Here is a 15,758-nt window from a genome sequence, read left to right on the forward strand (position 1 = left end):
ATGTAATGCTCACTGGACAATCACCAAGGACCCTGAAAAGGAACCAAGGAAGAGATTTTTTTTAAAGAAAAAGGCAGTGTGGTTTGCCAAAAACACCAATCAATTTGATAAGATAAAGAAATTACCAGTATATCTATTGATTATCGTGCAAACCAAAGCAACCTGTTTCATAAACATTTGCCCTCCTAAGTCTTCTGCGCTGTCTGAATGGAGCGTAACTGGCCGTGGGACAGATGAGAGAGCTCTGAAACCTCACTCTTCCAGGTAGGAAATTGGTCCGAGAAACAGTCTGAACACAAATTTGAATGTCTGGGTCATTCTCAGCCTCTTGCCCTCCTGCAGGTGGCAGTTAACCCCCAGCTAGCGCAACCCAGGCATCACCGACCCTCCTCTGGAAATTCCGAGCAGGCTGACCAAGGACTGACAGGGCCTTTCAGAGCTGCTTCTTCCCCTGGGGTTTTCCTGAAGATGGCCAGCGGGCATGCGACCAGAGATCAGGAAACTAGAGTTTACAATGACATCTCTTTGGTGACTAAGAACCTGTATTGTCATCACCACTATGAGAAGGGATTTCTCCCCTGTTACAAGCAAAGTGCAGGTGCTTTTTATTTTCCATTTACTGTACAGAGGGGAGGAGCTGAGATGGGGCAGGACTGTCCAGAGGCTCAGGGTATAATTTCACAATAAAGCTTGATTCAAAAAGCAACCGGAGCATGAGGAGCTGGCAGGGCCGAGCGACTGACTTTACCTGGCCCTGGGAGACCCACGCCCATCAGCAGGTCCTGTCCGCTCAGACTGCAGGGGGCAGGATGCGGGCACAGCCAGGGGTACCCTGATCTGTGCACATGTCTGTCTGGAGTTAGACAAAGATAGCCAGGCACGGGGCAGGAGAGGAGCTAATGACTTTATATCATCCCACATAATACCATGCTCATTGTAATTTTATGTCAAGGGAGCCAAGCCTGGGGAGATATAACCATTAAAAACTCAGTGGCGAAGCAAGGTACATCTCAGAAGGCGGTACACTCTTACTTTTGAATAACCGAAGTGCATGCCTGTATTTTTGTTTTTTTATACACTAGGACTGAGAAGCTCACACTTTTGACATGAGCTGGTGTCAAGAGGCCAGTGATACAGGCTTTGGAGCTCCCTTGTGGCTCAGCAGGTTAAGGATCCAGTGTTGTCACTGATGCCTTTAGTGTCATCGCTGTGGCACAGGTTCAATCCCTGGCCCTGGGAAATCCTGCATGCCACAGAGGCGGGGGGGCGGGGGCAAAAGGAAAAAATAAACAAAGAAACAAAAACCCTAGGCTTTAAAGCCAACTCTGCCATCACCTGGTGGTGTGATCTTAAGCCAGTCATTTAACCTTTCTAGGCCTCAGTGTCTGCATCTATAACATGCAAGGCAGTAAAATACCCACTTTACGTGGTTGTTAGAGGAGAACGTTCTGTTAAGTTTTTATTAAAGCAGTTTTGTATAAAATGCTTACACTAATGCTTAACACATAATAAACATGATCAATGGGTTAAATTATCATGACTACGAGGCTTACTAAGTCCTGCAGTCATTTTGATTAAAAAAGACATTTAGAAGCTTCACTCTGGCATATATGTTACGTGAGAAAGTCACGTTAAAATAAAGATGCAAAGAAAAATATAAATGTCCATCAACAAGAATTAAAAATCCTTATAAAAAAATTAAGTGATGTAAATTGCACAAGCCATTACAATATTGTAAATAAGAATATACTTTTTAACATAGCAAGATATATATAATACATATATATAATTTAGAACTATATAAAAATATATATTTTTTGGCCACTCCTGCAGCATGTGGAAGTTCCCAGGCCAGGGACTGAACCTAGGCCACAGCAGTAACCAGAGCCACAGCAGTGACAGCGCTGGATCCGTTGCTGACCACAAGGGAACTCTGTAAGATACATTTTTAAAGTTAAAATCAGGTTACCAATGGCACGATTAGAAATTTCCCGTTGTGGCTCAGCAGCAATGAACCCGACTAGTATCCATGAGAATGTGGGTTCACTCCGTGGCCTCGCTCAGTGGGTTAAGGATCTGGTGTTGCTGCGGCCGTGGTCTAGGCCAGCAGCTATAGCTCCAGTTAGATCTCTAGCCTGGGAACTTCCTTATGCTGCGGCTTTGATGCTAAACAGAAAGCAAAAAAAAAAAAAAAAAAAAAAAAAAGAGACAGAGAGAGAGAGAGAGAGAGACAAAGGGTACAATTAATTTCATGTTTTTATAAAGACCTATACGTTTATGCTTCTATCATGGTGGTTACAAACACACAGTCTGAAATATAATTCCCGGAGGTGGAACTACAGGGGTTCTTTCTTTTCTTTTCTTCTTTAAAGACAATTTCAGCATAAGAGAGTGATTGAAAGGTCCTGACTTTGCCCTAAGTGATGGGGCCAGTAACTAAGTCTGTTTCCCTATTTCAGAAAACGGGATTATTTTGGGGAGTTCAGCTTTTATTCTTACTGTGTGCAGAATCCCTATAAGGATTCTGCACACAGTGAGAGCTCAGAGTTTCTTTTGTTCTCAGTATGTGGCTTCAGATGAAGTGGTTAACACCCTCCAATCAAGGGGGCAGGATTGGTTGGAGGTCCCGCTATTTCACTACAGCCACACATGGTTCCCTCCTTTCTGGATGCGCTCAGGACTCATCTCCTTCAGAAACAACAAAAATCCTCCCACCACTCTCCTGTGGTCCCGTGTCACCTACTGACTTGAGACCTCGATGGTCCGGGTCTGCTCATCCTGAGAAGGACAGCGGCTCGCTGCCACCCAGAACCCAGACTCCACTGCACCCCTGGGGCCAGTAAATACCCCATGACCGTCTGCGGTGGGCAGAACTTAGACTGGGAATGCTGGGAAGCTAGATGTGCCAGGGAAAATGGAAATACACAGGGATTGGCAAACCTAGGGAGAGCCGTTCAGAAAAAAATGACTTAACTCTAACATCTCAGTAAGTTATGTGGGGTTTTGTTTGTTTGTTTGTTTGTTTAACCATGAAACCAGGAAAAGCTAAGGCAGATGTGTTTAGAATTCAGTCTACAGAGGTAGGAAATTATGCAAACGAAGAGACCAAATACTCTAGAACCTTCTTCCAAGGCCAAGCTGTGGGGACTGCTGGAAGGTTCTAACTGCATAAGACGCAAACACATAAAGCCCCGCCCTCGTAAAGGCGGGTGTCGTATTTGAGGAAGTAAATTGGAGAAACGAAGCTGCGAAGGTGGGGAAGCTGCGAGATTTCTGGCGCACACGCGCCGACCACACCAGAGCTTTTGCAGGCGGACTGTTATTACACAGGCCTTTCGGTCACATCGAAACACCCGGGTCACTTTGCTTATAAAGTCATCTCTCGCCACATGATGAAAATGCTGTACTTCATAATGAAAATCCAGTTGGACCGAATCATTGAATCAGGCTGGTGGGTATTGGATGCTTGCTGTGTTATGCTGGGAGTTTACTGGTCCATTTGAAAGTTTGTAGAATAAAAGAGGGAAAAGAATTCAGATTCGAAGTTAGTCCATATCCCCGACCTCAATACAGAGCCTCATAAGAGCATAAGGCATTTAAGAGTCCTTATGTTCAAATTTTGGGGACTTCAGCTTTTATTCAGGATTTTGAGTATCTTTTTCATGAAGAAAGAGGCTCCTTCTTGCCTTGGCACTGTGTGTCACTATCACCAATTTTGTTTGTTTGTTTGTTTGTTTTTTTGCTTTTTTAGGGCTGTATCCATGGCACATGGAGGTTCCCAGGGTAGGGGTCTAATCAGAGCTACAGCTGCCATACACCACAGCCATAGCAAAGCCAACACCAAGCCGCATCTGCGACCCACACCAGAGTTCACGGCAACACCAGATCCTTAACCCACGGAGCGAGGTCAGGGATCCAACCTGCAACCTCATGGTTCCTAGTCAGATTTGTTTCCATCGTGCCACGATGGGAACTCCTCTATCACCAGTTAATATTGTTGTTCTTCAAGAACTTTCTAAGAAAAATAAACACGGAGTGTTGGGTGTTGTGGTGGGTTTTGTGTGTGTGGTCCTTGCCATGCGAAGAAGGTGCCACAGACTCATCTTTGGCCCCGGCTATGCACTTTGAGTTGCTTTCTAGGGGTGATGATGAAGTCACGCATTGATTAAACCCCCGTTGACTGAATGAGGCCTTGTACCAAGAAGTGACAGTACCACTCCTGATGGAGACTGAAAGCTCACTGGTGAGATTCGACACGCAAAGCGGCTAATTGTATCTCCAGGTAATTGTGAATGAGAACATGACACTGTCAAAATCAGGACCTGGCCTGTTGATTCGTTTACCTGCCTTTATAAGGCAACGGCTTGGAGTCGGGGGTGCAGGTTGCGATCGTGGTATAACATCAGACTTAACTGGCCCAGGAAGAGGCCCAAGACCCATTTACCAGAGACATGGGTCCTCTAATTAGTGAGTCTGTCAAAGCTGAAATGAATCGACTGGCAAGGGATTAATCTACAAAATTTATAAACACCTCCTACAAGTCAATACCAAAAAAACAAATAACCCCATCAAAACATGGGCAGAAGATCTAAACAGACAGTTCTCCAAAGAAGACATACAGATGGCCAAGAAACACACGAAAAGATGTGCAACATCATTCATTATTAGAGAAACGCAAATCAAAACCACGACGAGGTACCACCTTACACCAACCAGAATGGCCGTCATCAAAACGTCTACAAACAGTAAGTGCTGGAGAGGGTGTGGAGAAAAAGGAACCCTATTCCCTGTTGGTGGGATTGTAAATTGGTGCAACCACTGTGGAAAGCAGTATGGAGATTCCTCAGAAAACTAAACATAGAACTACCATTTGATCCAGCAATCCCACTCCTGGGCATTTATCCAGAGAAGACCATGACTCGAAAAGATACATGTACTCCAGTGTTCATCGCAGCACTATGTACAATAGCCAAGACATGGAAATGACCTAAATGTCCATCGACAGAGGAGTGGATCCAGAAGATGTGGTACATATACACAATGGAATATTACTCAGCCATTAAAAGGAAGGAAATAACGGCATTTGTAGCAACATGGATGGACCTAGAAATTATCATGCTGAGTGAAGTCAGTCAGACAATGAGACACCCACATCAAATGCTATCACTTACATGTGGAATCTGAAAAAAGGACAGAATGAATGTCTTTGCAGAACAGATACTGACTCACAGAGTTTGAAAAACTTATGGATTCCAAAGGAGATAGGTTGGAGGGTGGGGGGATGCACTGGGTGTTTGGGACAGAAATGCTATAAAATTGGGTTGTGATGATTATTGTACAACTATAAATGTAATAAATCCATTGAGTAATTGAAAAAAAAAAAAAAAAAAAGAATTGTACCAGATGTCACTAGCACGAGTAGCAATGACCTCTAGGTGGCCCCTGTCTAACTTGAGGCTGGGGGAGGGGCAAGGGGAAGGAGACATCACCTATTCGTGCTTGCAGCCATTTGCAGCATCAAGTCCATCAAGAAGATATTAAAGAAATATTAGCTGATCTAAACTGAACTGATCTCCTATCTTCTTTTTTAGAGCTGAACCTGCGTTGGAAGTTCCTAGGCTAGGGGTCGAATTGGAGCTGCAGCTACCAGCCTACTGCAACATAGGGTTTGAGCTGCATCTGTGACCTACACCACAGCTTGAGGCAATGCCAGATCCTTAACTCACTGAGCGAGGCCAGGGATGGAACCCGAGTCCCCACAAGCACTAACCCGCTGAGCCACAAGGGGAACTCCTTCTACCTCTTTTGAATCAGGTTCAAAATAGAATCTTGTAGTGCTAAGAACTTCTCTGACATGGAGTCACGATACAAGGACAGGAAAGTGCTAGAAATGACATGGGGAATATAGGTAGTCAACCCAGTGAGGAAGCTGGCCCTCTGCCTTCTACTTTCAAAAGTTCCATCATTCAGAATGAGGGCTCAGAACAATGGGGTGACCCCTCCAAGGCAGTGCTTCTCAACTGCAGGCAATTTTTGCTCACCAGGGGACATCCAGCAACAACTGGAGATATTTTTTGGCTGTCACAAGTGGGGGTGGTAGTGCTCCTGGCCCCCACATGTAGGAGAGACCCCCAGAACAAGGAATTCGCCAGCCCATGGTGTCAACGGTGCTGAGAAACCCTGGGTTAGGGGAGTTTGGCGCACAGGCCAAAAGCTGCATTCTTAAGTCCTTGAAAAATGAATGCTTCGGACATTAGGAGATTTGCGCAAGAGAGGGTAGATAGTTCCATGCAAACCCTGTATTACAACTCTTTTTTTTTTATTATTTAGGTATTTTTGGCTGCACCTGGCATGGGCAAGTTCCCAGGCCAGGGATCAGATCCAAGACACAGCGGTGGATTCTTTAACCCACTGTGCTGGGTGGGGGATCGAACCTGCGCCCTGGTGCTCGAGAGACGCTGCCGATCACATTGCACCACAGCGGGAACTCTGAAAATGCCGGGTCCTTAACCACTAGGCTACCAGGGAGCTTTGCATAGAATTAGTTTTCAGAGATAAGGAGGTTATCACAGCCACAGGAAATATAAGGAAGAGTTGGGGGTCTTTGGGGGACGGGGAAGATAAATTATGGCTTGAGATTAACATATACACACTACTATATATAAATCTAATAGCACAAGGATCTACTGTACAGCACAGGGAACTATACTCAATATCTGGTAATAACCTATGAGGGAAAAGAATTTGAAAAAGAATACATACATCTTTGCTATACACCTGAAACTAACACAACTGTCAATCAACTAAACTCTATTTTTTTTTTTTTTTTTGTCTTTTTAGGGCTGCACCCTCGGCATATGGAGTTTCCCAAGCTAGGGGTCAAATTGGAGCTGCAGCTTCCAGCCTACACCACAGCCACAGCAACTCAGGATCCTTTACCTATGGATCAAGGCCAGGGATCAAACCTGCATCCTCATGGATACTAGTCAGATTTGTTACCGCTGAGCCACACGAGAACTCCTAAGTTCTAATTTTTTTTCTTTTTGTCTTTTGTCTTTTTAGGGCCACCCCCGAAGCACATGGAGGTTCCCAGGTTAGGGGTCGAATCGGAGCTACAGCTGCCAGCCTATGCCATGGACACAGCAACACAGGATCTGAGCCGCATCTGTGACCTACACCGCAGCTCACGGCAACGCCACATTCTTAACCCACTGAGTGAGGCCAGGGATCTAACTCACAACCTCATGGTTACTAGTTGGGTTTGTTAACCACTGAGCCACGATGGGAATTCCCTAAACTCTAATTTGTTTTTTCAAAAAGTTGTTTTTTTGTCTTCCAAAGAGAGAGGGAAGAATTTCTCCCATAAGAGAGCCTGGCGTGTGGTTGTACAAATCCCTGGAAAATAAGGTTTCCCTTCAGTATCCATCACTGGGCTTTTTTTGCATTTACTTTTCGAAAATTTATATCAACACACCTATAGATACTGTTTTCAAGGGGTTTTACTTCCTCAGTCATCTGCAAATGCGCCAAGGGCGACTTGGTACCAAACAGCACATCGCCTCCAGCAGGAAGTAACAATCCGGTGACTCAGAAGATGCCATGGAACCAGACTCAAACTAACACGATCCTTTCCGTTCTTCGTGCAGCGGGTTACACCACCTGAACGGATTAAAGAACTGCTGCTGTGTCCTCACATCTGCCGTTTGCCTTCCCGGCTCCAAGGTCAATGTACGAATACACTACCTTGGCGTTCCCACTGTGGCTCCGTGGTAACGAACTGGACTCGTATCCACGGGAATGTTGGTTCGATCCCTGGCCTCGCTCAGTGGCTGTGGCTGTGGTGTAGACTGGTAGCTGCAGCTCTGATTCGACCCCGAGCCTGATAACTTCCATGTGCCCCGGGTGCAGCCCTAAAAAGTAAAAAAAATTAAACATAAAAATAAAGGACTACATTAGCTTAGGACCCAAAACTGCTCTTCTCGAGGCAACCAGAGGGCTGTGCCAAGAATGACAATGCCGTTCCCGCTCGTGGGCTGCGCTGGCTCACCTGTACCCGTCGTCGAGTCCCCTTTGCTCACAAGGAAATGATTTGCGAGAGAAGGTCCACGTGCACCTGATTTGTGGATACGCTTTAAACCTGACAGAAAAGCAAAACTCTTCATACTGGTCAATTTCATAATCCTCATTTGATTTGGAAGCATTTATAAATCCCTTTTCTGTAAAAAAAAAAAAATAAAGATGCATTTATGCATTAGAAAAGGAGATGCATAAGGAAATATACTGAGACAACAAATGCATTTTTATTCATCAGTTTTAAGCAAGAAAACTCGGACGCGGGCAGGCTGCGAGTCAGATCTGACCGAGTCTGACAAGAAACCCAGGACTTCTCTTCCCAGTTAAAGCCTGGGCTCATCACCTCCTGGAGTCAAGATTCCTCTTAAGAACTGGATGTAAGTAACTGACTCTCTTCCCAACGCAGTGGATAAAGAAACCTGTCAATTTTGCAGAGTTCAGGGGCTTGTGGGGCTCCCCCAGCCTGGCCAGCGATGGGCACGGCTGGCGATCCCTGGCTCACAGACAACTCCTGTCCTCAGCCAGAAGGCTCTCAGTGACACGGCCCACGTACAACCACCTCGGGCACATGTGAAGATCAGCCTCACCAGCAATATGCACGGGGTTTCCTTACGAACGCCTCCTAATTAGCTTAAGATGAGGTCTTCATTTCTTAGCATCTTCATGGTGGTTGAAGGCTGCCACCTGCTCTGACGTTATACTTAAAGTGTGGTCACCCTCCAGGTCTACACAGCTCACCCAAAGCCCTATCATCTAAGTGCCCGTCCTGAGCCCCCAGTCACTGCTCTCTGACCTCTCAGGTAGTCCTTAGAACACGTATTCATTCAGGGACACTTAAAAAAAAATCTATTTTTATGTCTGCCCCTGAGGCATAGGAAGTTCCCCGGTCAGGGATTGAATCTGAGCCGCAGCTGCGACTTTCGCCACCGCTGCAGCAATGCCAGATCCTTAACCCACTACTTCAGGGTGGGGATCGAACCTGCACCTCCACAGCCACCCAAGCCACTGCAGTCGGAGTCTTAACCCACTGTGCCGCAGCGGGAACTCCTCAGGGACAGTTTCGTGTCTGGCTCTCTGCCAGGTCTGAGACTACAAGGAGAGAAGTGACCAGTCCTGTCCTTAGGAAACGTCCAGTCTATCAGAGGACAAAAACCCACAAACAGAGGGTCACGTCACAACGTGGGGCATGCAGACAGTGGCATGCGAGCGGGCACGGTTTCACCAGGAAAGGAAGGGAGGGGGCAGCTCATACTTGCAAAGCTGTCCTAATACGGTTTCTTTCTCAGCTCTCTCTCTGCCACTAACACTATGTTTGAAAGCAGAATTTGCTGTACGTACCTGGCGTTCCACACTAAAAGAACTAAAAACACGAGAACCGATTACGCGGGCAGCCCGCATTACCTAGGATGGTGACCAAAGCTGATTTACTGGGATGCTCTGAAGAGGAACAAGTGTAATATCCAGTGTCGTTTCTTCCCACTGATGATACAAAAGCAAACAGAATCCGTATCATAGTTCTGTTTGTGGAATAGGTACTCATCTCAAAGCAGCTGCCCTAGGTTTTAACGAAACAGAGTTTGAATGGCATGATGTCCAGCTGGACTCTTGGTGCATTTTTCTCTGCATTTTCAGGATGCAAACTTGTCGTCTCACCTCCTCCAGGGCTTTATTCTCTAATTCCCAGCTGAGCCCGAATCCGTGGTTTACGTGAACAGCTTTGCACCTTATCCACAAGGGCTCCCCTACTTTCAGAAATAACTGTGGCGGTGTGGTCTGAGGAGTTTGGTTTAGATCTAGAAGATGAAAACATCCCGGGGAAGAAAGAAGTGATTTTTTCCTCATCACAAAATAGAGCCTGAACATTCTCCACGACAATGACTTTAATGGCATCCCAAATGTTATGAGGCATCTCAAAAAATAATAATAATAAGGATCTTTTAGAGATTAACTAGTCTCTTATGAAGCAATAAGCACATACAGAATCCATATTACATTGGAAATGATCTGAAAGAACCACAGGATTTTTTTCGCCACACCCGCAGCATGTCAGAGCCTGATCCTTAACCTGCTGAGCCACCAGGGAACTCCTAGAAATTTTTTAATTGAATGATGACCTAAGGCGTGATGATTGGTCCCAGATTATCTCTGAGGCACAGTCACTGGAAATGGACATGACCTGATGGTCGTACCTATAGTGAAGAGCTTGGTACACTCCCTGCCCAGCTCGTTCCTTGCACAGCACCTTATGTCAGTCCCAAATAACTCATGGAGTACGCTCTCCTCCTTCGTAACAACAGCTGGACTTTCTCCTTTACAGCTGCAATGAAACGAGAAGTGTCAGTTGACTAAGCAGCTTTTAAAATTACAAATGAGGAGTTCCCGTCGTGGCGCAGTGGTTAACGAATCTGACTAGGAACCATGAGGTTGCGGGTTCGGTCCCTGCCCTTGCTCAGTGGGTTAAGAATCCGGTGTTGCCGTGAGCTGTGGTGTAGGTTGCAGACACGGCTGGGATCCCGAGTTGCTGTGGCTTTGGCGTAGACCGGGGGCTACAGCTCCGATTGGATCCCTAGCCTGGGAACCTCCATATGCCGTGGGAGCGGCCCAAGAAATGGCAAAAAGACCAAAAAAAAAAAAAAATTACAAATGACTGTTCGGGAGAAGAACCAAAGCAAATGTTCCAGGGTCTAAGAGCCTTACGAGTAAGAAAGCAGAGACAGGAGCACGTTGAAAGGCAAACCTACCCAGCCCCACGGTGCCTGCCCAGAGTGCAGGAGGGAACTGGTTATTTCCTCATCATCTCCACTCATCAGAGGAACACAAAAGAAAATCACATAAACACAAAGGTTTTGTGTCTGGTAACCTCTTTTTTTGGTGGTTGTTTAAAGAGGGGAAGGAGGGAAGGATTGAAAAAAGAGAGGAAAAGAGGAGAAAAGAGAAAAAGGAGAAAAGGAAAAGCACAACTAAGTTGGGTTTGTTTTTTTGTTTTTGTTTTTTGTTTTTTGTCTTTTTAGGGCTGCACCCACGACATATGGAGGAGGTTCCCAGGCTAGGGGTCCAATCGGAGCTACAGCTATGCCAGAGCCACAGCAATGTCAGATCCGAGCTGCATCTGTGACCTACACCACAGCTCACGGCAACGCCATATCCTTAACCCACTGAGTGAGGCTGGGGATCGAACCCACAACTCATGGATCCTAGTCAGATTCGTTTCTGCTGCGCCACGACGGGAACTCCATGACTAGGTTTTAATACAGCCTAGCAAGGTGTAGGTATCACTTTCCTCTGAAGCTCTGAAGAGGACCACCAGCGCAAGCAAGAGCGGCCAGAGCCGCACAAGTCCCCAGTCTGCAAAGCTAAAGGAGGAGAGGGCAGCGTCATCTGAGGGGTTGTCAGCCACCCCTGTCCCCTCCCTACCCATCACCTTTCCCAAAGCAGATACGGCCTTTGGGATCTGTGTATAGTCACTCTTCTTCTCTTTTGTTGGCCACACCCTCAGCATGCACAAGTTCCCGGGCCAGGGATCGAACCTGAGCCACAGCAGTGACAATGCCAGAACCTTAATCGGCTGAGCCACCAGGAACTCCATTTTCTTCTCTTTATCACTTTAGTCAAGTGTATGCTTTTCTTTGTTTATGTATTATTCCTTGAGGTTTTTAAAGTTATGACAACAATAATTATGTTCATTGTAGAAGTTTTGGAAAATCCAGAAAACTCCACCCCAAAAAGAATTTTGAATTCTTTTTTACCATATTCTTACCACCCTGAGATAACAACTGCTACTATTTTGCTGTGTTTGGCTTTCCAATCTTTTTTCCCCTACGTACACATTACATACATAACCATAGGTGACCTCTTTTTCTTTTTCCTTTAAAATGTGGGATCCCAGAGTCCCTGCTGTGGCTCATCGGGTTAAGAACCTGACTAGTATCCATGAAGATGTGGATTCAATCCCTTCTTAAGGATCCGGCGTTGCCGTGAGCTGTGGTGTAGGTTGCAGACACGACTCAGATCTACTGTGGCTGAGGCGTAGGCCTGCAGCGGCAGGTGCACTTCGACCCCTAGCCTGGAAACGTCCATGTGCTGGGGGTGTGGCCCTAAAAAAACAAAACAAAACAAACCAACAAACAAAACGTGGGATCCCATTCATATCGTTCATTAACCTGATTTTTTATTTTATTTTATTTCGATTTTTGATTTGTTTGATTTTGTTGGCCATTAAGATTTTTTTAATCTTTTCTCCTCTTTAGGTCCATTATGCAATAAGATTTGTTTAGTAAAAAAAATTTTTTTCTTTTTCGGATGCCCTGCAGCATATGGAGCTCCCGGGGCCAGAGATCAGATCCAAGCCTACATTACAGCTGCCACAACGTCAGATCCTTCAGCCACGGCGCCAGGCTGGGGATGCAACTGGCAACACTACAGAGACAGCGGGATCCCTCAGCCACTGCGCTACAGCAGGAAGTCCCAGGGGATTTCTTACTTATAGGGAATTAGACACTAACGTCTGGAACTTTCTTTTTCCCCAACCAGTTGCTCAGGGAGTCAATAATCCTGTAACTTGAAAGAGCTTTAATTTATGACTCATGATGTCCAGGGAGGGTCCTACAGGTCAGTGACGCGACGGATGAGGAGTTCCAAGGGCTTCCTCGGAAAACATCCCACCACGCTTCCTGCAAAGTCCATGTGACTCATTCTTTAAAAAGCCCCAGGTTCCTGTTAACGTGGTGATAAACGGTACATGGGGTCCAGCGTCAACGGTGCTAGAGAAAGACCGAGGGCCATACCTGTCACTCTGCGCATCGCAGAACACCCATTCCACGGTGGGCTCTGGAATGCCCTCAGAGATGCAGACCAGGGCGTCCTGGTTTTCCATTTTTCTAAAGTAGGGTCTCCTTAGTGTGTAAAGCAGTGTATCTAAAGCATCACAAAGTATTAACATTTTAATATTTAAAAAATAACCATCTTAGCAGCCTCCGCAAAAGAAGAATGCTACATCGTTAAGCAAAGTTTTATACCAGAGCAGTGCCTTCTGCTCCACTCCAGTTATTTAATATCATATCCCCTGCTCACCAATATAGTAAATTCAACTCTGGCTGAAATGCCAACTTTAGCATTTAAACGACAGCTCATGTCTTCAGGTATTTCATGAATCTAAAGACATCTAAAGGACAGTGGACTGAGGCAACGTAAAAATACAAATGTTGACACGCATCGGAAAAAGAAAAGTGGAAATAACGTAAGCTTTATAACACGTACCTATATAACATAAGACCCAAGTTTCCTTCCATAATTTTATCTAGAACTAGGCAGAAATATAATAGGATGGAGTGAGAACTGGGAGAATCCAGAGGCTTGGTTTAGCCTCCTTTTGGCATCGGACGCTCACACCTGGCCCCTCCCCCACCCCCCACCCCCGCTTCCCACGGGGCTGAACAGATAAACACGCTACTTCCGCTTAGAGCCCTTAGGGAAGGAGTTCACGACCTCGCAGAGCAGATCCTTCCATTTTTCAATCGATCTTTTTTGTTGTTGTTCTTGGCCACCCTGCAGCAAGTGGAGGTTCCTGGGCAACGGATGGAACACGCGCCACAGTGGCAACCTGTGCCACAGCTGTGGCAACACCAGATCATTACGCCACTGCGCCACACGGGAACTTCCAAATCATTTTTTTTTAAAGTTTCCCTGTGCTAAATTTCAATCTTCCTCCTTATAATAAATTCTGTTTAAAATAATATACAGTACTTTATACATATATACAAAAGAATATATGAAAAGTAAATTTTGAAGCATAATAATAAAAACAAATAGGAGTTCCTGGTGTGGTGCAGCATCATGGATATTAAAACCCAACTAGGATCTATGAGGATGTGGGTTTGACTCCTGGCCTCGCTCAGTGGGTTTAGGATCCATTGTTGCCCTGTGCTGTGGTGCAGGTTGCAGATTCAGCTCAGATCCGGCGTTGCTGTGGCTGTGGTGTAGGCTGGCGGCTGCAGCTCCGGTTAGACCCCTAGCCTGGGAACCTCCATGTGCCTCAGGTATGACCCTAAAAAGCAAAACAAATAAATAAATAAATAAACATGAGTAAATAAATGAAAATGAACACCCATAGACCCATGTTCCACTTAATAACCAGAATAGTCATAAGTACTTTGGAACCAAGCTTTGTGCTTCTCCCCATCTCAAGACCCTAGGTTACCTTTCCCCCGAATTTTGTGTTTATCACTCTTGTACTTTTAAAAACGTTTTCACCGCATAGATGTGTGGCCCTTGACAATATACTGGTTGGTTGGTTTGATTTGAGCTTCCACACACGGCATCAGCCAATACGCAGTCTTTCACAACTTCAGCTTTTCATCCAACCTTGTGTGTTTAAGATTCGTCTGTGGTTTTACACGTAGCTGTGCTAGATTCATGTTGTTACCACCGCATTGTGTTCCACTGGTAAATATATCACAATCTATTCTTCCCTTTTCTTGCAGTGGACATTGGGGGTTATTTCCCGTATTCTGTATCACCAACAACGGTGCCATGAACAGTCCGTGCATTTCTACACAGGCAGGTGTGTAGGTTTCTTTAACAATATACCCGGGAGGGCGACTTCTGGTTCACATGAAATTAGCACTTCCCCTTGGCAATTTACAAAGGATAATTTGTTTTCAACAACCTGGTGCGTTTAAAATGGTATCTCATTGTGGTCTTAATTTGCATTTCTCAGTTATTAATTTACTATGTTTACTAACGATAGCAAAATGCCTACTCATGTCTCTTGTTCCTTTTTCTTTCTTTTTTTCTTATTGATTTATAGACATTCTTTACCCACAGGGACTCTTTATCCTTTGTTGACTATGTGAATTGCAAACATCTTTTCCCATTTTGTGGCGGCTTTTACTGTGTCTCCCTGTAATTTCGGACCATTGGACCAAATTCTACTGTCTAGAGCAAATTTGCTTGTTTGTTTCTTAAGTGAAGCTTTGCTTCCACATGCAAATCTTTCAAATATTTACAATCAGATACTCAGGTCGAGGGAGATCATTGCCATGGAAGATACTTTAACTAGTTCGCCCAGGTTTCCTGACTCATGCAAGAGGAATTTCCTCTACGTTACACTGCAATCAATCTTCTCCCCTCAAAAGATTTCCTTCTCCCTGCCAAACGTTCTCGATTCCCTCAGCCCCTTCTGACTTAAGGAATTCCAAGATCTTCACCATTCTGGTGGCTCTGTTTTGTCTGAAAAAAAATGCAGAACTGAAAATAATAATTTCCCATTAGTATTATCCATTATTATCCATTAATGTCCTTAACCGAGACATGACATCTTCATGAAGGCTGCCAAGGCTCAGATTTCCTTTTTTAGTAACCATGGCATGCTGCTGGTTAATACAGAACTTGCGGTTCAAAAACCCTTTCCTCTTTTTCAACTTGACTGTTGCCAAACCTCCCCCACCTGATTTTTTTTTGAATCCCACCACCCAGCCGCATGGTAAAAACAGTTACAATCTACTTGAATGACTGCTGTGACTTTTTACAATGTAAATCTGAAGCGAAGTGGCCCCACATGCAGTAAAGACGGCAGAGGCTCACGTCTTTTCTACAAACTCAAGCATAAACACTGGCCCAAAAAAGAAAAAGAGAGCAAGAAATTTCCTATTCTCTTCCAACTTGAGGACTTAGCTGTCCCACAGGGG

General features: G+C 45.2%; 1 protein-coding gene across 3 annotated transcripts in view; it reads right to left on the reverse strand.

Annotated features, from left to right (window-relative positions):
* FLT3 (fms related receptor tyrosine kinase 3) overlaps window positions 1-15,758 on the reverse strand; it is an 84,994-nt gene that overhangs the window by 29,788 nt on the left and 39,448 nt on the right. For 2 of the 3 annotated variants that reach the window (XM_021065521.2, XM_005668293.4), the window contains exons 5-9: window positions 12,858-12,987; window positions 10,263-10,390; window positions 9,727-9,866; window positions 9,475-9,628; window positions 8,048-8,216 (exon numbers count right to left, since the gene is read on the reverse strand). In XM_021065521.2, the coding sequence (XP_020921180.1) occupies window positions 8,048-8,216; window positions 9,475-9,628; window positions 9,727-9,866; window positions 10,263-10,390; window positions 12,858-12,987 (721 nt within the window). Of the gene's footprint in view, window positions 1-8,047; window positions 8,217-9,474; window positions 9,629-9,726; window positions 9,867-10,262; window positions 10,391-12,857; window positions 14,036-15,758 lie in introns of all 3 variants that reach the window. The other variant, XM_084981308.1, reaches the window with a different exon arrangement.

The sequence above is a fragment of the Sus scrofa genome, chromosome 11 (assembly GCF_054392235.1).
Source record: "Sus scrofa isolate SSC_HxYL_T2T_F1_AM1 chromosome 11, Sscrofa_HxYL_maternal_Yorkshire_Landrace_v2.0, whole genome shotgun sequence".
Classification (NCBI taxonomy): domain Eukaryota; kingdom Metazoa; phylum Chordata; class Mammalia; order Artiodactyla; family Suidae; genus Sus; species Sus scrofa.